Source organism: Macaca thibetana, chromosome 1 (assembly GCF_024542745.1).
Source record: "Macaca thibetana thibetana isolate TM-01 chromosome 1, ASM2454274v1, whole genome shotgun sequence".
Classification (NCBI taxonomy): Eukaryota; Metazoa; Chordata; class Mammalia; order Primates; family Cercopithecidae; genus Macaca; species Macaca thibetana.
The window spans coordinates 124,281,210-124,295,861 of NC_065578.1; the positions used below are offsets into that span (position 1 = coordinate 124,281,210).

The following is a 14,652-nucleotide window of genomic DNA, read 5'->3' on the forward strand; positions in this document are numbered from 1 at the left end:
TAGTTATGTGAGGCCCAAGGTCACATTAGATAACAATAGTCTTTACACCCTTATAGGAGGTGCTGGGAGGAATAAACGGCTTGACTTAATTGTTAGAACAGTTCCTCACGTGGTTATAATCCACGTGTAGTAGTTAGCACTTAGGATTGTTTGGTCAATGCCACCACCTGGTGGACACCTGCAGCAAGAGTTCTCTGGCCTAGGGCTGGGTGGTGGGGACTTGATGGAGGAAGGGAGAAGGAACTGGAGAGCTGTCTAAATGAAGCTGTGTGTGTGTGTGTGTGTGTGTGTGTTGTGCTGGAATTTAACATGTCCAGGTGCTGAGGTTTTGTCAGATCCAGAAAGCTTAGCCCTGGTGCAGGCCACAGCTGGCACCAAGAAAAATGAGAAAGGGCCCAAGGGAGAGGGAGAAAGAAGTTGGGTTAGCCTAGTGCCTACCTCCCTTCCTCCCTCCCTCCTTCAAGCCTGGCCTGAGTCCAGAGGAACCGGCTCCTGGGAAGGTGGAGGGAGAGAGAAGAAGGTCACTGCTGACGTCAGGGACATTCAGGTAGAGGTAAACACGATGTGACCTACAATTATTCACCTGCCCTCAACCCCACCTCTTTCTGGCTGGAGGAGCCTCTTCTGGCATTCCTGAGAACAGTTCTCACACTTTGGTAGTACCCCTCCTCCCCGCTTTCAATCCCTGGGACATTATATCTCATTCATTTGGTACCCAAGCAGCTCTCTGGTTCTTGGCTCCAGACTTGCCCTACCCCTCAAGGGAGGCACAGGTGTGGAAGAGGGAAGAAGGAAGACTAAAGGGCACTGTGTATTCATCTGACATCCCCTGACTCACTCCCAAGGCCCAGAAATTTAATCTGTCTTCAGGACAGATGTGGGTTTTAGAGGGGCACAGGAGGGGAGTGTTAATTTCCTCTGTGCAGCCTCAAGGGACCCCCAAGTGGAAGGTGGCTTGTGTTGGTTTCTGTCAGAGTGACTCTGATTGAACGGCTCCCTGATAGTTGGGGGGCCTTGTTGGACGGGGACCTTAGGACCTACTTGGCCCAGATCTACTGAAGGAGCATCTCATGGGGATGGATCCCAGGACCCTGCATATTTAACAAGCTCTTCCAGGATTTCTGATGTCTGGTTATTCTGATGTTTCTTCAAGTTTGAGAACCACCGCTTAAGGTCTGCTCTACTCGCACCCACCGTCTGAATGAGCATCTTCCCCCCGCGTATGGCCGGGACAGAGGGAAGATGGGCAGGCTCTACGCCCGAGCGTGTAAGGTGCCAGTAAGGGGAAAGATCTGGCTAGGGACAAGCGGACATTTTATTAGCAAAAATAAATACAAGCCGGGCAGGGTGGAAAGAATGTGGACTGCAGACACAATGGAGACGTCTTGAGGAAGCCAGGGGCTCAGTCTACAGGCTGAGATGGGTGGGCGCCAGGGAGGACCCGGGACCTAGTCCCCCACCCAGCGGGGGCAGCAGCGCAATGAGGGGCGTTTCGCACTCCCCCAGCAGCACATCCCTGCGAAGTCCCGCGCCCCTGTCTAGCACTTTGGCCCTCAGGCTGCGGGCGGCCAGGTCCCGTGGGCCGAGCCCGTCGAAAAAGAAATCCTCGTTGAAGATGGGGTTGGCGCTGCACTTGACCACGCGGCTCTGCTGCTCCCGCGGCCGGACACGTGGCCGCAGTCTCAGCACCACGCAGCAGCCGCCGCCGCCGCTCCCGGGGCGGGACCGCGGCCGGGGCAGGCCCTCGGCGCTCACCAGGCGCAGCCGCAGCCGCCCGGGCCCGGCCTGGTATTCGGTGGAGAGCCGCAGCTGCCCGCCACGGGGCCCCAGGCGCAGCACGCTCTCGCGCGTGGGCCGCAGCTGGCAGCACAGGAAGTCCAGGTGGAAGAGCGGCGGCGTGGGCGGCCCGGCGCGGCGCTGCGGGTGCGGGCTGGTATCGGCCGAGCTCGCCTTTTCTGGGGACAGCGAGTGTGGCCTGGACACCCGGCGCCGGCCCAGGCCCAGCCGCGGGGAGCCGAAGGGCGACGAGTCTGGCGACGAGGCCGTGTCGCTGTCGGGGGCCCGGCAGAGGCGCAGGTCCGGGGCGGAGACGTGCAGCCGGGACTGCGCCGTGGGGAGTCCCCCGGCCGGGGCGGGTGGCGGCGCGTGGAACAGGGACTCGCGCCGGCGCGTGTGCGGGCTCTCGGGCAGGAAGGCCCAGCCTTCGCGGCCCGCCAGGTGAGGCAGCGAGCAGGCCGCGGGGAGGCCGCGCCCCGTCACGTCCCGCCTGGTCGCGGGCTCTGCGCCACCCGGGTCCGGGAGCCGAGGCGGGATGAAGAACTGCGGGATGCGATCCGGGGTGAGGACGTTGGGGCAGGCGCTCGTGGGCGGGCCCGGGGCGCGACGCTTGGAGAACAGGCCGGAGGGCGCCCAACGGGCCGCAGGCTCCGCGGCCCCCACCTTATAGCCAGCTTTTTCCAAGAGCCACATGCGGTGGGTAGGGTAATAGAATTACGAATTCCGCAGGGCCGAGAGGGTCCAAATCCCAAGTCTCAGACTGGAGTGCTCGGCGGAGCGGGGCTGGGCGAGTAGCGAAGAGGAGTCAGAGGTGAGTGATGCTGGCGTAGACCGGGCGATCAGCTACCGCGCTCGGGTCTCCGGACCCACTGGGAGCGCGGACCCCTATTTGAGCAGGAAAAGAAAGGGCGGCGAAGTCTGGGGGGGTGAGGAGAAATGGAGGGAGCCAAGGGCCAGTCAGTCACATATTCAGATATGGGCCTCCGTCACCAAGTACACAGCTTCCCTCACTGGTACTAAAGATGCCCCATTCACCTTAGAGTTTGAGGGCCCATATAGTACCCACTAGAACCCTAGGGTACTATTAGGACAAATAGGATAATAACCGCATTATACCAAAAGGACCCAGATCCCAAACCCCCTGGAAGGGACACCTTGCCCTCGGCGGGTTCCCCTTCTCCCCCGCCCATTTCGAAGAATTGGGTTTTCCCCTGGGATTCAGTCTGGCGCCCCTCGGGACTTCCTCCCTTTGCCAGGCTGCCCCGGCGCAAGCTTCTCTGGCCTGAGCCATCCCTCAGTCCTAGCCCCACCTGTCTCCTCTGGCTCCTCCCTCCCCTCCTCGAGTCTCTCCAAGCCAGAAGAGGACTCACTTCTGCTCCTGGCAGCCAGGGGACACACCTGGCTGCTGACCTCAGGACACCCAGGGCTGGTCCAAGGAGACGCACCTCCCGGGGGCACAGAATCCCACCCCCCGGTAGCCCTGACCCTCCAGCTCCCGCGCCTCGCAGTGCTACCGCATCCCGCGTCTAAAGGGCGGGGCCGGGCCGTTGGGTCGCCCCTCCCACTCTCCATTCCTTTTCTCCCTCGGAAACCACCGAGCACAAAGGCAGCATTGATTCTCTGCCACCCCCAGAGCGGTCTCTGGAAGGCTCCGCCACCACGCGCTCGCCTCACCCCTGCGCGGAGCCACCAAGAGCACCGCGTTCCGACCCTCTGCCCTGGGATCCGAACTTGCGACCCTCTCCGTCGCGCGCCCGGAGTGCTGGCCTCACCTGTGGGTCGCCTCTGGGTTCTGGCCTCAGGCTCTGACACTTTCAGAGCCAGAGGGGAGCAGCTTTCTCTGCAGCTTGCTCCCCCAGCGCAGTCCTTCTGGGAGGAGCTGGCAGGGGCCTCCGCTGCCTACGTCCTACCTCTTTTCCTGGATAAACACAGCTCTGTCTGCGCGGCCATCAGCCCGGCCTTCTGACTTCCTCCAGCTGAAGCCAGGTTTCTAGCAACAATCCATTCCTGTGCCCAGGCCTCCTCTGCTGAAGTTGGGCTGCTTAGGAGTGGGGGAGGGCTACAGAGAAGAGGGAGACGGCCATCAGTGGACAGTGGCCACTCGTCTTCTTTGGTGCTCGGTTCCCACCCCAGCCCTCGCAGGTGAAGTCCGTCTTCTGTAAAACCCTCCTTGTTGAAATCCTGCCTTGACCCCCAGTGCCCTATTCTGGAGCCATTCCAATAGCTCCGAGGCAGAGTGACTTGCAGTGATCAGTTCTCTGCATTATTCTGGTTAATAGTTTTCTGAATTATTCTGGCTGAAGGAAAAGTGACCAGACTCAGGATTTCTGGACTTACCAGACTCAGGATTTCTGGACTTAGAAACAATGAAGATAAAGCTGGATCCAACAGTCAGGATCAAGCTGGCCTATGCCCTCCATCCCTGGCAGCTCTTAGGAAGCACAGGCCACCACGGACAGGATGAGACCATCAGTTGCACTCTAGGCACACCTACCATCCTTCAGTCTCCAAAAGGAAGCAAAGCTAGTTCCTCTCCTAGGACCACTCTTCTCCTTCATCCTTCAGCTCTGGAAGCCCTCATTGACACCCTCCCATCTAAATTAGGGACACCTGCTGTACACTTTCATAGTACCTCATACTTTTCCTTTATGGCATTGATTACAGTTCTTACCCCTCAGTTTATGTGGTTATTTGTTTAATGCCTACCTGTCTTACTAGACTAAGAATCGTAAAAACAGTGCTTAGTGCAAAGCAGGTACTCAATCAGGATGTATTTGATGAGTGAAGTAGTAAGCAAAATTATACTTTAATTAATTTGTTCATCCATTCACTGAAGTGCCTAAAATGTACCATGCACTGTGCTAGGGGGATACATAGAATAGAGAGCTGTCTAAGGGGAGAGACAGACAATAAACATGCAAACAACAGTAAGACAAATTGTGAAATGCAGCAAACAAAATGAAACCAGTGAATGCAATGATTATTTTGTCACTTGAAGATTTTAACAAAGCAAATGTTTATTTTGTGGAGATCCTTGGCGACCTCCAGACCTTCCATTCCTGTGGCTCCTGACTCAGCTCAGCCCTGGTATTGTTTCTGGGGAGGGTCAGTCTTCTTGGAGTGCTGCAGTATTCATGGCTTTGCCATCAGTCAGATGGGCTGGGAATCTGGATTCTGCGACTGACTAGCTGTGTGACTTCTAGCATGTAACTTAATCTCTTTGGGGCTTACCTTTTCCACCTGGAAAACAGAAAGAATAAAACTCTCAGAGTTGGTATGAGGATTGAACAAGAGAATACGTGGGCATCATTTAGGCTGACATCCGCTAAAAATGTGAGAAAACAGAAAACCCAACCCAGTCTGACTTAACAATATGGACACTTGACTTCCATAATAAGAAGTCTAGAAGTAGGGTAGGACCCAGGGAAGTTTGATTCTGTGGCTTCATTCATTCATTCAACCACAGTTATTGAGTACCTACTATGTTCCAGGCACTATTCTGGACTTTGGGTATATAGCAGTGATAACTCCCTTGGCTAGATGTAGTTTATGCTTTAGTGGGGGAAGAAAGACAATAGACATAAATTCATAAAAATATGATTTGTTAGCTGGAAATAGGTGTTGTAGGAAAAATTAAGATAGGGAAGGATGAGCGAAGGTATCAGGGGAGTATGCAGTTTTAAATAGACTGGTCAGGGATGGTCACCTCATTTCAGTATTGATATGAAGGAAGGAGGAAGAATATCTAGGGAAAAGCATTCTAGGCAGAAGAAATCACATATGCAAAGGCCCTTAGGAGCATGCCTGGAGTGATCCAGGAGGCAAAGGGGCCACAGTAGCTGAAACAGAATGAGTGAGGGGAAGATGAAGTCAGAGAGGTAACAGGGCCAGACTCTGTTGGGGCTCATAGGCACTGTAGCAATTTTAGCTTCTACTTTTGGTAAGCTAAGGGGTGATATGACTTGGCTTACGTGTTAAAAGATTCTCTCTGGTGGCTGTGTTAAGAGTAGACAGAAGTGGATAAGGGCCAAAGTAGGGAGAGCAAATAGGAGATGACTGAAATAATCTTGGGATGAGATGATTTGGACATGATCAGGGATGTAGTAGTCAGTTTCTGGATATATTCTGAACATAGAGTAAATAGGATTTCCTGATGGATCCATCCCCATCCAAAGAGAGAGGAGCAGCAACTGGAAGAATGAAGTTGCCAAGAATGAGAAGAGGCAAAATCAGGTGCTCAGTTTTGGATCTGTTAAAGTTGAGATGTCTGTTAGACATCAAGGGGAGATGTCCAGTAGGCTGTTGCGTCTGGAGCTCGGGGGAGAGGTCCAGGCTGGAAGTATAAATGTGGACACCAAGAGAAACATAGACTGAACTTAAAGCCATGAAACTTGATGAAGTATAGGTAAAAAGGGAAAGAATCCAAAGACTGAGTCCTGGGTGCCCCAACATTGAGAGACTGGGGAGAGGAGGAACCAGCTGTCCCAGAGGCTGAGGCAAAATGAGGTAAGATGAGGACTGAGAATTGATAATTGGATTTAGCAGTGAGAAGTTATTGGTGACCTTGACAAGAGCAGTTTCAGTGGAGTGTTGGGGGCAAAAGTGTGATCTAAGTGGGCTCAAGAAAGAAAGAATGGGAGGAGAAAGAGAGCGAGCAAAGACAACTCTTTTGAAGAGTTTGCTGAAAGAGTAGGGGGGAAGTGGGGTAATGGCCAGAAGAGGAGGTAGAGTCAAGCGATTTTTTTTTTTTTTTTTTTGCAATGGAGTCTCGCTCTGTTGCCCAAGCTGGAGTGCAGTGGTGCGATCTCAGCTCACTGCAACCTCCGCCTCCCGGGTTCAGGCGGTTTTCCTGCCTCAGCCTCCCGAGTAGCTGGAATTACAAGCTTATGCCGCCATGTTGGTCAGGCTGGTCTTGAATTCCTGACCTCAGGAGATCCACCTGCCTCGGCCTCCCAAAGTGCTGGGATTACAGGCGTGAGCCACTGTGCTCGGCTGGGAAAATTTTTAAATGAGAGAAACAATGGCACATTTGTATGTTGATGGGAAAGATCCAACGGAAAGGGGAAAATTGATAATGCAGAGGAGAAAGAAGAATTGTTGGAACAGTACAAGTGGGTAGACAAGACCATTTCTTATGTTGTGCATAAGAGATAGCTCTAAGGGTTGTCCTTTGCCTGCTGTGTGGACAGATGCTGGAGAGAAGGTAGACTAAATGGGTAGAGGCTGGCAGGTGGACAGATGTGATGACAAAAGCTTGTTTTCTTTTGAATGCTTCTGACTTCTCCACAAAACAGGAAGCAAGGTCATCAGCTAATAGTGATGATAAAGGAGAAGGTGGTGTCAGGGGTTTGAGTAGAGAGGGTAAGGAATGGAATAGTTGCCTAGGAAAGCAGGAGAATGAATGGCCTAGGGAACGCAGGATGATTGCAGGGAAGCATTAACAGCCCACTTGAGGGTAGTGATCATGACTTTAAAGTGAAACTAGACAGCATGGTTATGTCTTTTTTCTCTAGCTGTTCAGCTGTGCAGTGTGCAGTGGAAAGATGGACAGAGATTTGGATTTAGCCAGATTGTGCTAAATTTTTGACTGTTCACTTTCCTGTTCCCTCTCTTCCACGTCCTTCTCTTTGTGGATGTTAAATTAAGGCTGCATACGAGACTGCATACCATCTGGGCTGTACACCAGTGGGATTGAAAACTGACTACAGATAATCCACAACCTGGCTGTATTCATCAGGGACTGGTCAGGAAAATGGCACTTGCTAAGTGGCTCAACAGAAGGAGTTTAACACAGGGAGCTTGTGATAAAGGTGTCAGAAGAGTTTAAAAGGCAAACGGGATGGTGAGGGGCTGTTCAGAAGGATCTGCAACCATGAAGACACAATCATTACTTAAGTTCCCTCCCAAAGCAAAGATAAAGGGAGAAAAATCCCTTGTATATATTAGTCAGGGTTTTCTACAGGGACAGAACTAATAGGATACACACACACACACACACACACACACACACAAAAAAAAAATATATATATACACAAAGGGGAGTTTATTAAGGAGTATTAACTCACACAATTAACTCTGCAAACTGAGGAGCAAGGAAGCCAGTCGGAGTCCCAAAGCTGAAGAACTTGAAGTCCAATGTTGGAGGGCAGGAAGCATCCAGCACAGGAGAAAGATGTAGGCTAAGAGGCTAAGCCAATCTAGTCTTTTCATGTTCTTCTGCCCGCTGTTTATTCTGGCCTCAATGGCAGCTGATTAGATTGTGCCCACCCAGATTAAGCGTGAGTCTGCCCTTCCCAGCCCATTGGCTCAAATGTTAATTTCCTTTGGCAACACCCTTGCAGACACACTCAGGATCGATACTTTGCATCCTTCAATCCAATCAAGTTGACACTCAGTATTAACCATCACACCTTGCTTCTCCCTCTTCCCACCTTCCAATGTGCCACCAAGGCTTCCAAAGCCAGATGACAAAAGAGACTGGAGAATACAGTTTGCAGGCACCCAGGCACTGGCCCTCTGCAATATAAAGTAGAATGTGGGGAGGCTGGGAATCTGTGAGCCATCAGGCAAGACTGGCAGATGTATAGCCAAAAGTTGGCTTGATTGGAACAATGAAATATCTGACCTGGAAGGAACTTGGATGTCACCTCATATACGGTCATTTTTGCAGAACAGGAAACAGACCCAGGAAGAAATGATGTGCCAAACAGTAGCAGAGTTGAGATAAGAACCCAGATCTCTTATCTCAAAAAGCATTGTTCTTTCTTATGTACTAAGGGTCTCCAGATTTGAGCAGAGCTGCTCCTTCGAGTAAGGACCCAGAGTGCTGTCTTCTCACCTCTCCCAGCACCATTGGTGCCACTCCTTGAGAACTTCCCAGGTGACCCAAGGGCCTTACCTTCCTTTCTAGGTACCATTGCAGAGGGACACTTAGGGGTCTAAGCAGCACAGAGTGCTTTCCTGGGTCCAAGCCAGATGGAGAGGCAGAGAGGGGACAGGCCTTTCCTCCGGTAGGAAGGCAACTGCTATGAGGATCCTTGGGCTTTGAGTCTTTCTAAGCTATATGTCCTGTGGCTTAGTGGTGGCCTCAGGCAGCATGACTTGGCCACCAATGCTCATGGTGGGCTCTAGCATGTGATAGGGTTGGTGATAAACTGTGCCTTGAAGCTCCTGCTTCTCACCCAGGAACTGTAATGAATGACCTGTCTCTGCAGTCTCAGTTCCAGAAAGGTCTCAGTGGGCCCCTCCTATAAGAACTAGTCTGAGCTACTGACATCCCCTGCTTTCTTGAACTGGTTGGCCTTACAATGGCCTTATTCATTCTTTGGTTTCTCTTGGCACTTGACTCAGGCATCTGGAGAATATACATCCTCTGCTTCAAACAGAAGGAGCTGTCACATTTTCCTGAATTGCCTACTGGATTCCAGCCCCATCTACCTCTGCAGTAGCTGCATTCCTCATAAATGCACTGGATATATATGGGAATGGGCTTCCAAATATGATGGCAGCAATGTCCCTCGTTTCTGCCAGTCAGTGCAATACTCAGCCTCTGGGAGAGGAGAGGCATCTTCCCCACCGTAGACACCAGAAAAGTGCCCCAGCAGCTGGGACATTTTCCCTTACCTAGACTCCTACCTACCCAGCTGGCCTTATGCAGTCAAGGCTGACACTCCCAGCCTGGCTGTGGGGCCTTGCCTGAGAGGCTCTCACCTCTGTGGATTTCCACCCTGTGCCTATTTCTCTTAGACAGTGGCCTCAGCAGAGAAGTCACGGGATGCATTTAATCTATTTTAGTATGGAAACCCAAACACAACTGTTTTACTGTTTTATTTTTCTTCCTTTTCTTTTCTCTCTTTAGGCTAGTCAAGTGAAGCAGTGGGAGTGGATATGAAACAAAGAAATCTGCAACTGGTTGTGATCATTTAGTTGTAAACACTACTGCACTTGGACCAACCTCTTCCTTTTCCTGACTGCATAGGAAGGATGGAATGTATTTCTTTCCTTCTTCTGGGAGTGCTTGGTTGAAGATTAGACTCTCCTTGACCATGGATGAAGGGCAACCAGTTTTTTAGTGTACAGTGATTTAGCTTCTGGGTCTAGAGTGTAGATATCTTGGGCACTGTGAAAGCACAGGAGAAAAAGTTTTTATGTGAGTATATGGGAGAGGAAATAGTTGGTTGTCATAAGCTTTTTGGCTATGGCTTCTGGTACATCTCTGGCTTTTGGAAGGCACTACATTGAGGCCGTTCAAATCCATGTCCACCTCTCCTTTGCCCATCATGTGAGATTGATGGCTTAGGAAGCATGTGGTCTAGGTACTGGAGAGGGAGCCTGACCCACCTACCTCACCTCTGCTGCTGAATTTGTGCACAGCTCTCTGACCTGGTTCCGTGTCACAAAGGGTTTCATTCTCTCTGATTCCCTGAAGCCCCAGCTCCAGTCCCAGATACTGGAGCCCTAGCATATGCCTGAAGCTGAATATTTTACTTGCCAGAGTAAGAGTTTTTACATAGACTCTGTCGTCTTCTACTGGCCCTCCCCTTAAACTGAGGCAGTGGCTGCTAGCTACTCACCAAACCCATTTGACTTTCTTTTTCCTTTTGAGACAGAGTCTTGCTCTGTCGCCCAGACAGGAGTGCAGTGGTGTGATCTCAGCTCACTGCAACCTCCGCCTCTGAGGTTCAAGCGATTCTTCCACCTTAGTCTCTTGAGTCGCTGGGATTACAGGCATGTGCCACCACACCCAGCTAATTTTTGTATTTTATGGTAGAGATGGAGGTTTCACTATGTTGGCCAGGCTAGTCTCGAACTCCTAAGCTCAAGTGATCCACCCACCTCAGCCTCCCAAAGTGCTGGGATTACAGGCATGAGCCACCGTGCCTGGCCCCCTATTTTACTTTCTTCTTTAACATATAGTTAGGATGAAAACATGTTGAAGAGATGATGGCATTAGAAAATTACCATTGACCACTATCACAGTAATCATTGCTTTAGGCAAGAATGATCAATAAAAGCTAAAATTAATGGGCAAAAGTATGATGAGAAATAGGATATTCATACAATCTCAAAGTATCTCCCAATAAGATACTTATTAAAAAGGTAAAAATGGTAATTTTCAGTGAAGAAATATGGCAGACACCACGGTAACCAACTGATCAAAGGGAACATTGGCATTAATGGGACAAATCAGCATCACGTTTCTCTTGTCATGAAGCACTGAGAAGGCCACAACATTGCTTCTGAAATATTGCTGACAAAAATACATAACTTGAGTCTAATGATGAGAAAACATTGGAGAAATCCAGACCTTGGAACACGCTACGAAACAACTAACTCGTACTCTGAGAAACATATCAGTGGACTGAATTCCAAACAGTGGCTCATGCCTGTAATTTTAACACTTTGGGAGGCCAAGGTAGGCAGATCACTTGAGGCCAACAGTTTGAGACCAGCCTGGGCAATATAGGGAGACCCCATCTATACAAAAAATCGAATAAAATTTATCTGAGTGTGGTGGCATGTGCCTGTAGTCCCATTTACTTGGGAGGCTGAAACAGGAGGCTCCCTTGAGCCCAGAAGTTTGAGGCTGCAGTGATCTGTGATCATTGTCATTGCACTCTACCCTGGACAACAGAGCAAGACCCTGTCTCTAAAAAAGGAAATTAAAAAAAAAAAAAAGACATGTCAAGGTCATGAAAGACAAAGAAAGAGGAACTGTTTCAAATTAAAGGGGATTAAACATGACAACTAAATGTGACATATGATTCTGAATTGGATCCTGAACCACAGAAAGGATATTAGTGGGCAACTGGCAAAATCTGAATAAAGTTTGTAGATTATAAAAAAACAACAGACAAAAAACATATAGTTAGACCATATTTTCTTTTCTTTTTTTTTTTTTTTGAGACGGAGTCTCACTGTCACCCAGGCTGGAGTGCAGTGGCACCGTCTTGGCTCACTGCAACCTCTGCCTCCCAGGTTCAATCAATTCTCCTACCTCAGCCTCACGAGTAGCTGGGACTACAAGGCGAGTGCCACCACACCTGGGTAATTTTTTTTTTTTTTAATTTTTAGTAGAGACGGGGTTTCACCATATTGGCCAGGCTGGAGTTAGACCATACTTTCTAACCAGCCTTCTTTGCAGTTTGGTGGGGCTTTGTGACTGAGTTCTGGCCAATGGAACCACTTGGAGGCCTGGCCCAGAACATCTCCCTGTGGATTCTCTCATCTGGCAACTGGATGCCAACACCAAGGGTGATTTTGGAGTCATGTGTTGGAGATGACAAAGCTTTTGTCAGCCAGGTTCCTGAATGACTCCTAGACAACCATGGGCTGGACTTTATTTGAGTGAGAAATGCATTCTATTTGAAGATATGGGTTAAGCTACTGAGATTTAAAGGCTTATCTGTTTCAACATTTGGTTTTACCATACCTAATAACAAAGTCCTTTATAATATGGCCCGGAAGCCTTAATTCTTTGGTAAACCTTCTCTAATCTTGACCTCTTCCTGAACATCCCCTCCACCTACTAGCCTCAGTGGAATTCTGGCTGTCTCGAGACGGGACACCTCTTCTCTTACAGCCGTCCCTGTGGAAGCTGGTCTCACCCTTCTCCTCCCCAGGCTCAGAGGAGCTACAGACTTCTTCTGGATAGCCATTGCCTCCTCCATTGTTCTTCTCCCTCACGGCAAATCTTTTCTCCTTAGAAATGTGTACCAGCCATGTTGCTGTCTTTCCTCCCCTTCCACTGTTCTCATCTGACTCATCCACCATCGCCCCTGGGTTTTGCCAGCTGGCTCCCACCTTCCTTTCTCCTAAGGTTGGTGCCACTCCAGATACCTGTTTTTTACCAGCAGCTGGGCGCTCAGGAGGTCTTGGTCACACATGTACCTGGTACCTGTTTTCCTGATCCCTACAGCAGCTTTTCCAAACCATCCCCCTTCCTCCCGACCTCTTTCCTCACTGATGGCCTTGCCTTCCATTTCACTGGGAAAGTTGAAGCACTCCGGGTTGAATCCCCTCAACTTCCTGTCCTGCTCTGCACTCTACCTCCTTCCTTTCGGTCTCAGAGTCATGCTGACGCTCTCCCATGGCTCCCAAGGCAGCTCTAAGAAAGCTGTTCTGTTGGATGACACCTCTGTCCCTCTTTCTCCTAAAAGTTTTAGCCTCTTTCCACTAGCAATTAAAATACAGTCAAATATCTTTCCTTGAATAACAACAACAGCATTCCTGGAAAGAAGCATCTACATTCATTTCCTCATTCCCTGTTCATATTTTCATCCCCTGTAATCTGGATTTTTGTCCCATCTCCTAAAATTGCTCTGGCAAAGGAAACTACATTTTCTTCATGACCAGATCGAAAGGTCTCTTTTTAATTTTATTATGCACTTACTTATTTTAGTTTCTTATCTTTTTTTTGTTTTTGTAGAGATGGGGGTCTCACTTTGTTGCCCGGGCTGGTCTCAAACTCCTGGCCTCAAGCAATCCTCCTGCCTTGGCCTCCTATAGTGCTGGGATTACAGGTGTGAGCCACCACTCCTGACTCAAAAGCTTCTTTTTAATTCTCATCTTCCTTGCCTTCTCTTCAACATTTGATACCGCTGACCTCTTCTTCTTAAGGATGGTCACTCCTGTCCTGTTCTCAGCCTCTTTAGTGGATCCTTGGTCTTCTATCCCAACTTTCAGCCTTAGTGCAACATAAGGTTCTGGTTCTATTTTTGACCTCTTCCCTTCTTCCCTCCCTCCCCTTTTCCCCTCCCTCCCCACCCCTGTCTTTCCCCTTGCCTCCTCCTCACTTCCACTCTGCATAAGGCATTCCCAGGGGTTTCATGTCACACTTTTTTTTTTTTTGGGACGGAGTTTTGCTCTTGTTGCCCAGGCTGGGGTGCAATGGCATGATCTCGGCTCACTGCAACCTCTGTCTCCCAGGTTCAAGTGATTCTCCTGCCTCAGCCTCCTGAGTAGTTGGGATTACAGGCATGTGCCACCACACCTGGTTAATTTTTTTGTGTTTTTAGTAGAGATGAGGTTTCTCCATGTTGGTCATGAGTTGAGTTCTCTCGACTCTCAAATCACTCAGATCATCCGCCTGCCTCGGCCTCCCAAAGTGCTGGGATTACAGGCATGAGCCACCGTGCCCAGCCTCATGTCACATTTTATATTGGCTCACAATTTGAGTCAGTAGCTTATCTCTCCGAGCTCCATATCACAATATCCATGTTCCTGCTGGCACTTGCCACATGGTGCAAGTTCCATGGGGACTTCAAGCTCAATGCATGTAAAACTGAGCTCATTGTTTACCCCCATCTCTTTCTGTATTTCTAGTGATAACCACCTGGAAACCCATAAGCCAGAAACTTGGAGTCATCCTAGACAGCTCTTCTTCACAGATCCACGTTGTATAACTAGTGGCAAAGTCCTGCACTTCCTGTATTTGTAACATTTTTCCATATCTCTCAGCTTCGCAGCTCTGACCCCTGCAGGCTCTCTAGTGTAAAGCCTGCAGGGATCTCCTAACCAGCGCTCCTGCCTTCAGTCTTGCTTATGCCTTACTGCCACTGAGTCATCTTTCTAAATAACAAAGCTCTGTCACTCCCCAGCCCAAGCCCTTTAGAGGCTCCCTATTGCCTGCAAGACAAAGTTCCAGCTCTCCAGCAGGGATTATGAAGCCTTCCCGTGGCTTGCTCCTGCCCACCTTATCTTTCCCTAGATGCCTGCCCTCCTCAACACCTTGCTCGTCTCCAAAGCCCCTGTACACTTTCACACCTCTGCTGCTTTGTCTTACTTTCCCTCTGCCTGGGATATCTTTCCCTCCTCTGCCTGCCTAGTGACCAGCACTTAACTTTTGAGACAGTTCAGGAAGAGCTTCTTCTAGAA

General features: G+C 49.8%; 1 protein-coding gene across 1 annotated transcript; it reads right to left on the bottom strand.

Moving 5' to 3' along the window:
* Positions 1-747: 747 nt before the first annotated feature.
* C2CD4D (C2 calcium dependent domain containing 4D) lies at positions 748-3,647 on the bottom strand. Its single transcript, XM_050755055.1, has 2 exons — positions 3,549-3,647; positions 748-2,694 (listed from the first exon to the last, which is right to left on the bottom strand). Exon 2 carries the CDS (start codon positions 2,467-2,469, stop codon positions 1,408-1,410), a length of 1,062 nt encoding a protein of 353 aa, XP_050611012.1. The 5' UTR covers positions 2,470-2,694; positions 3,549-3,647; the 3' UTR covers positions 748-1,407.
* Positions 3,648-14,652: the final 11,005 nt, after the last annotated feature.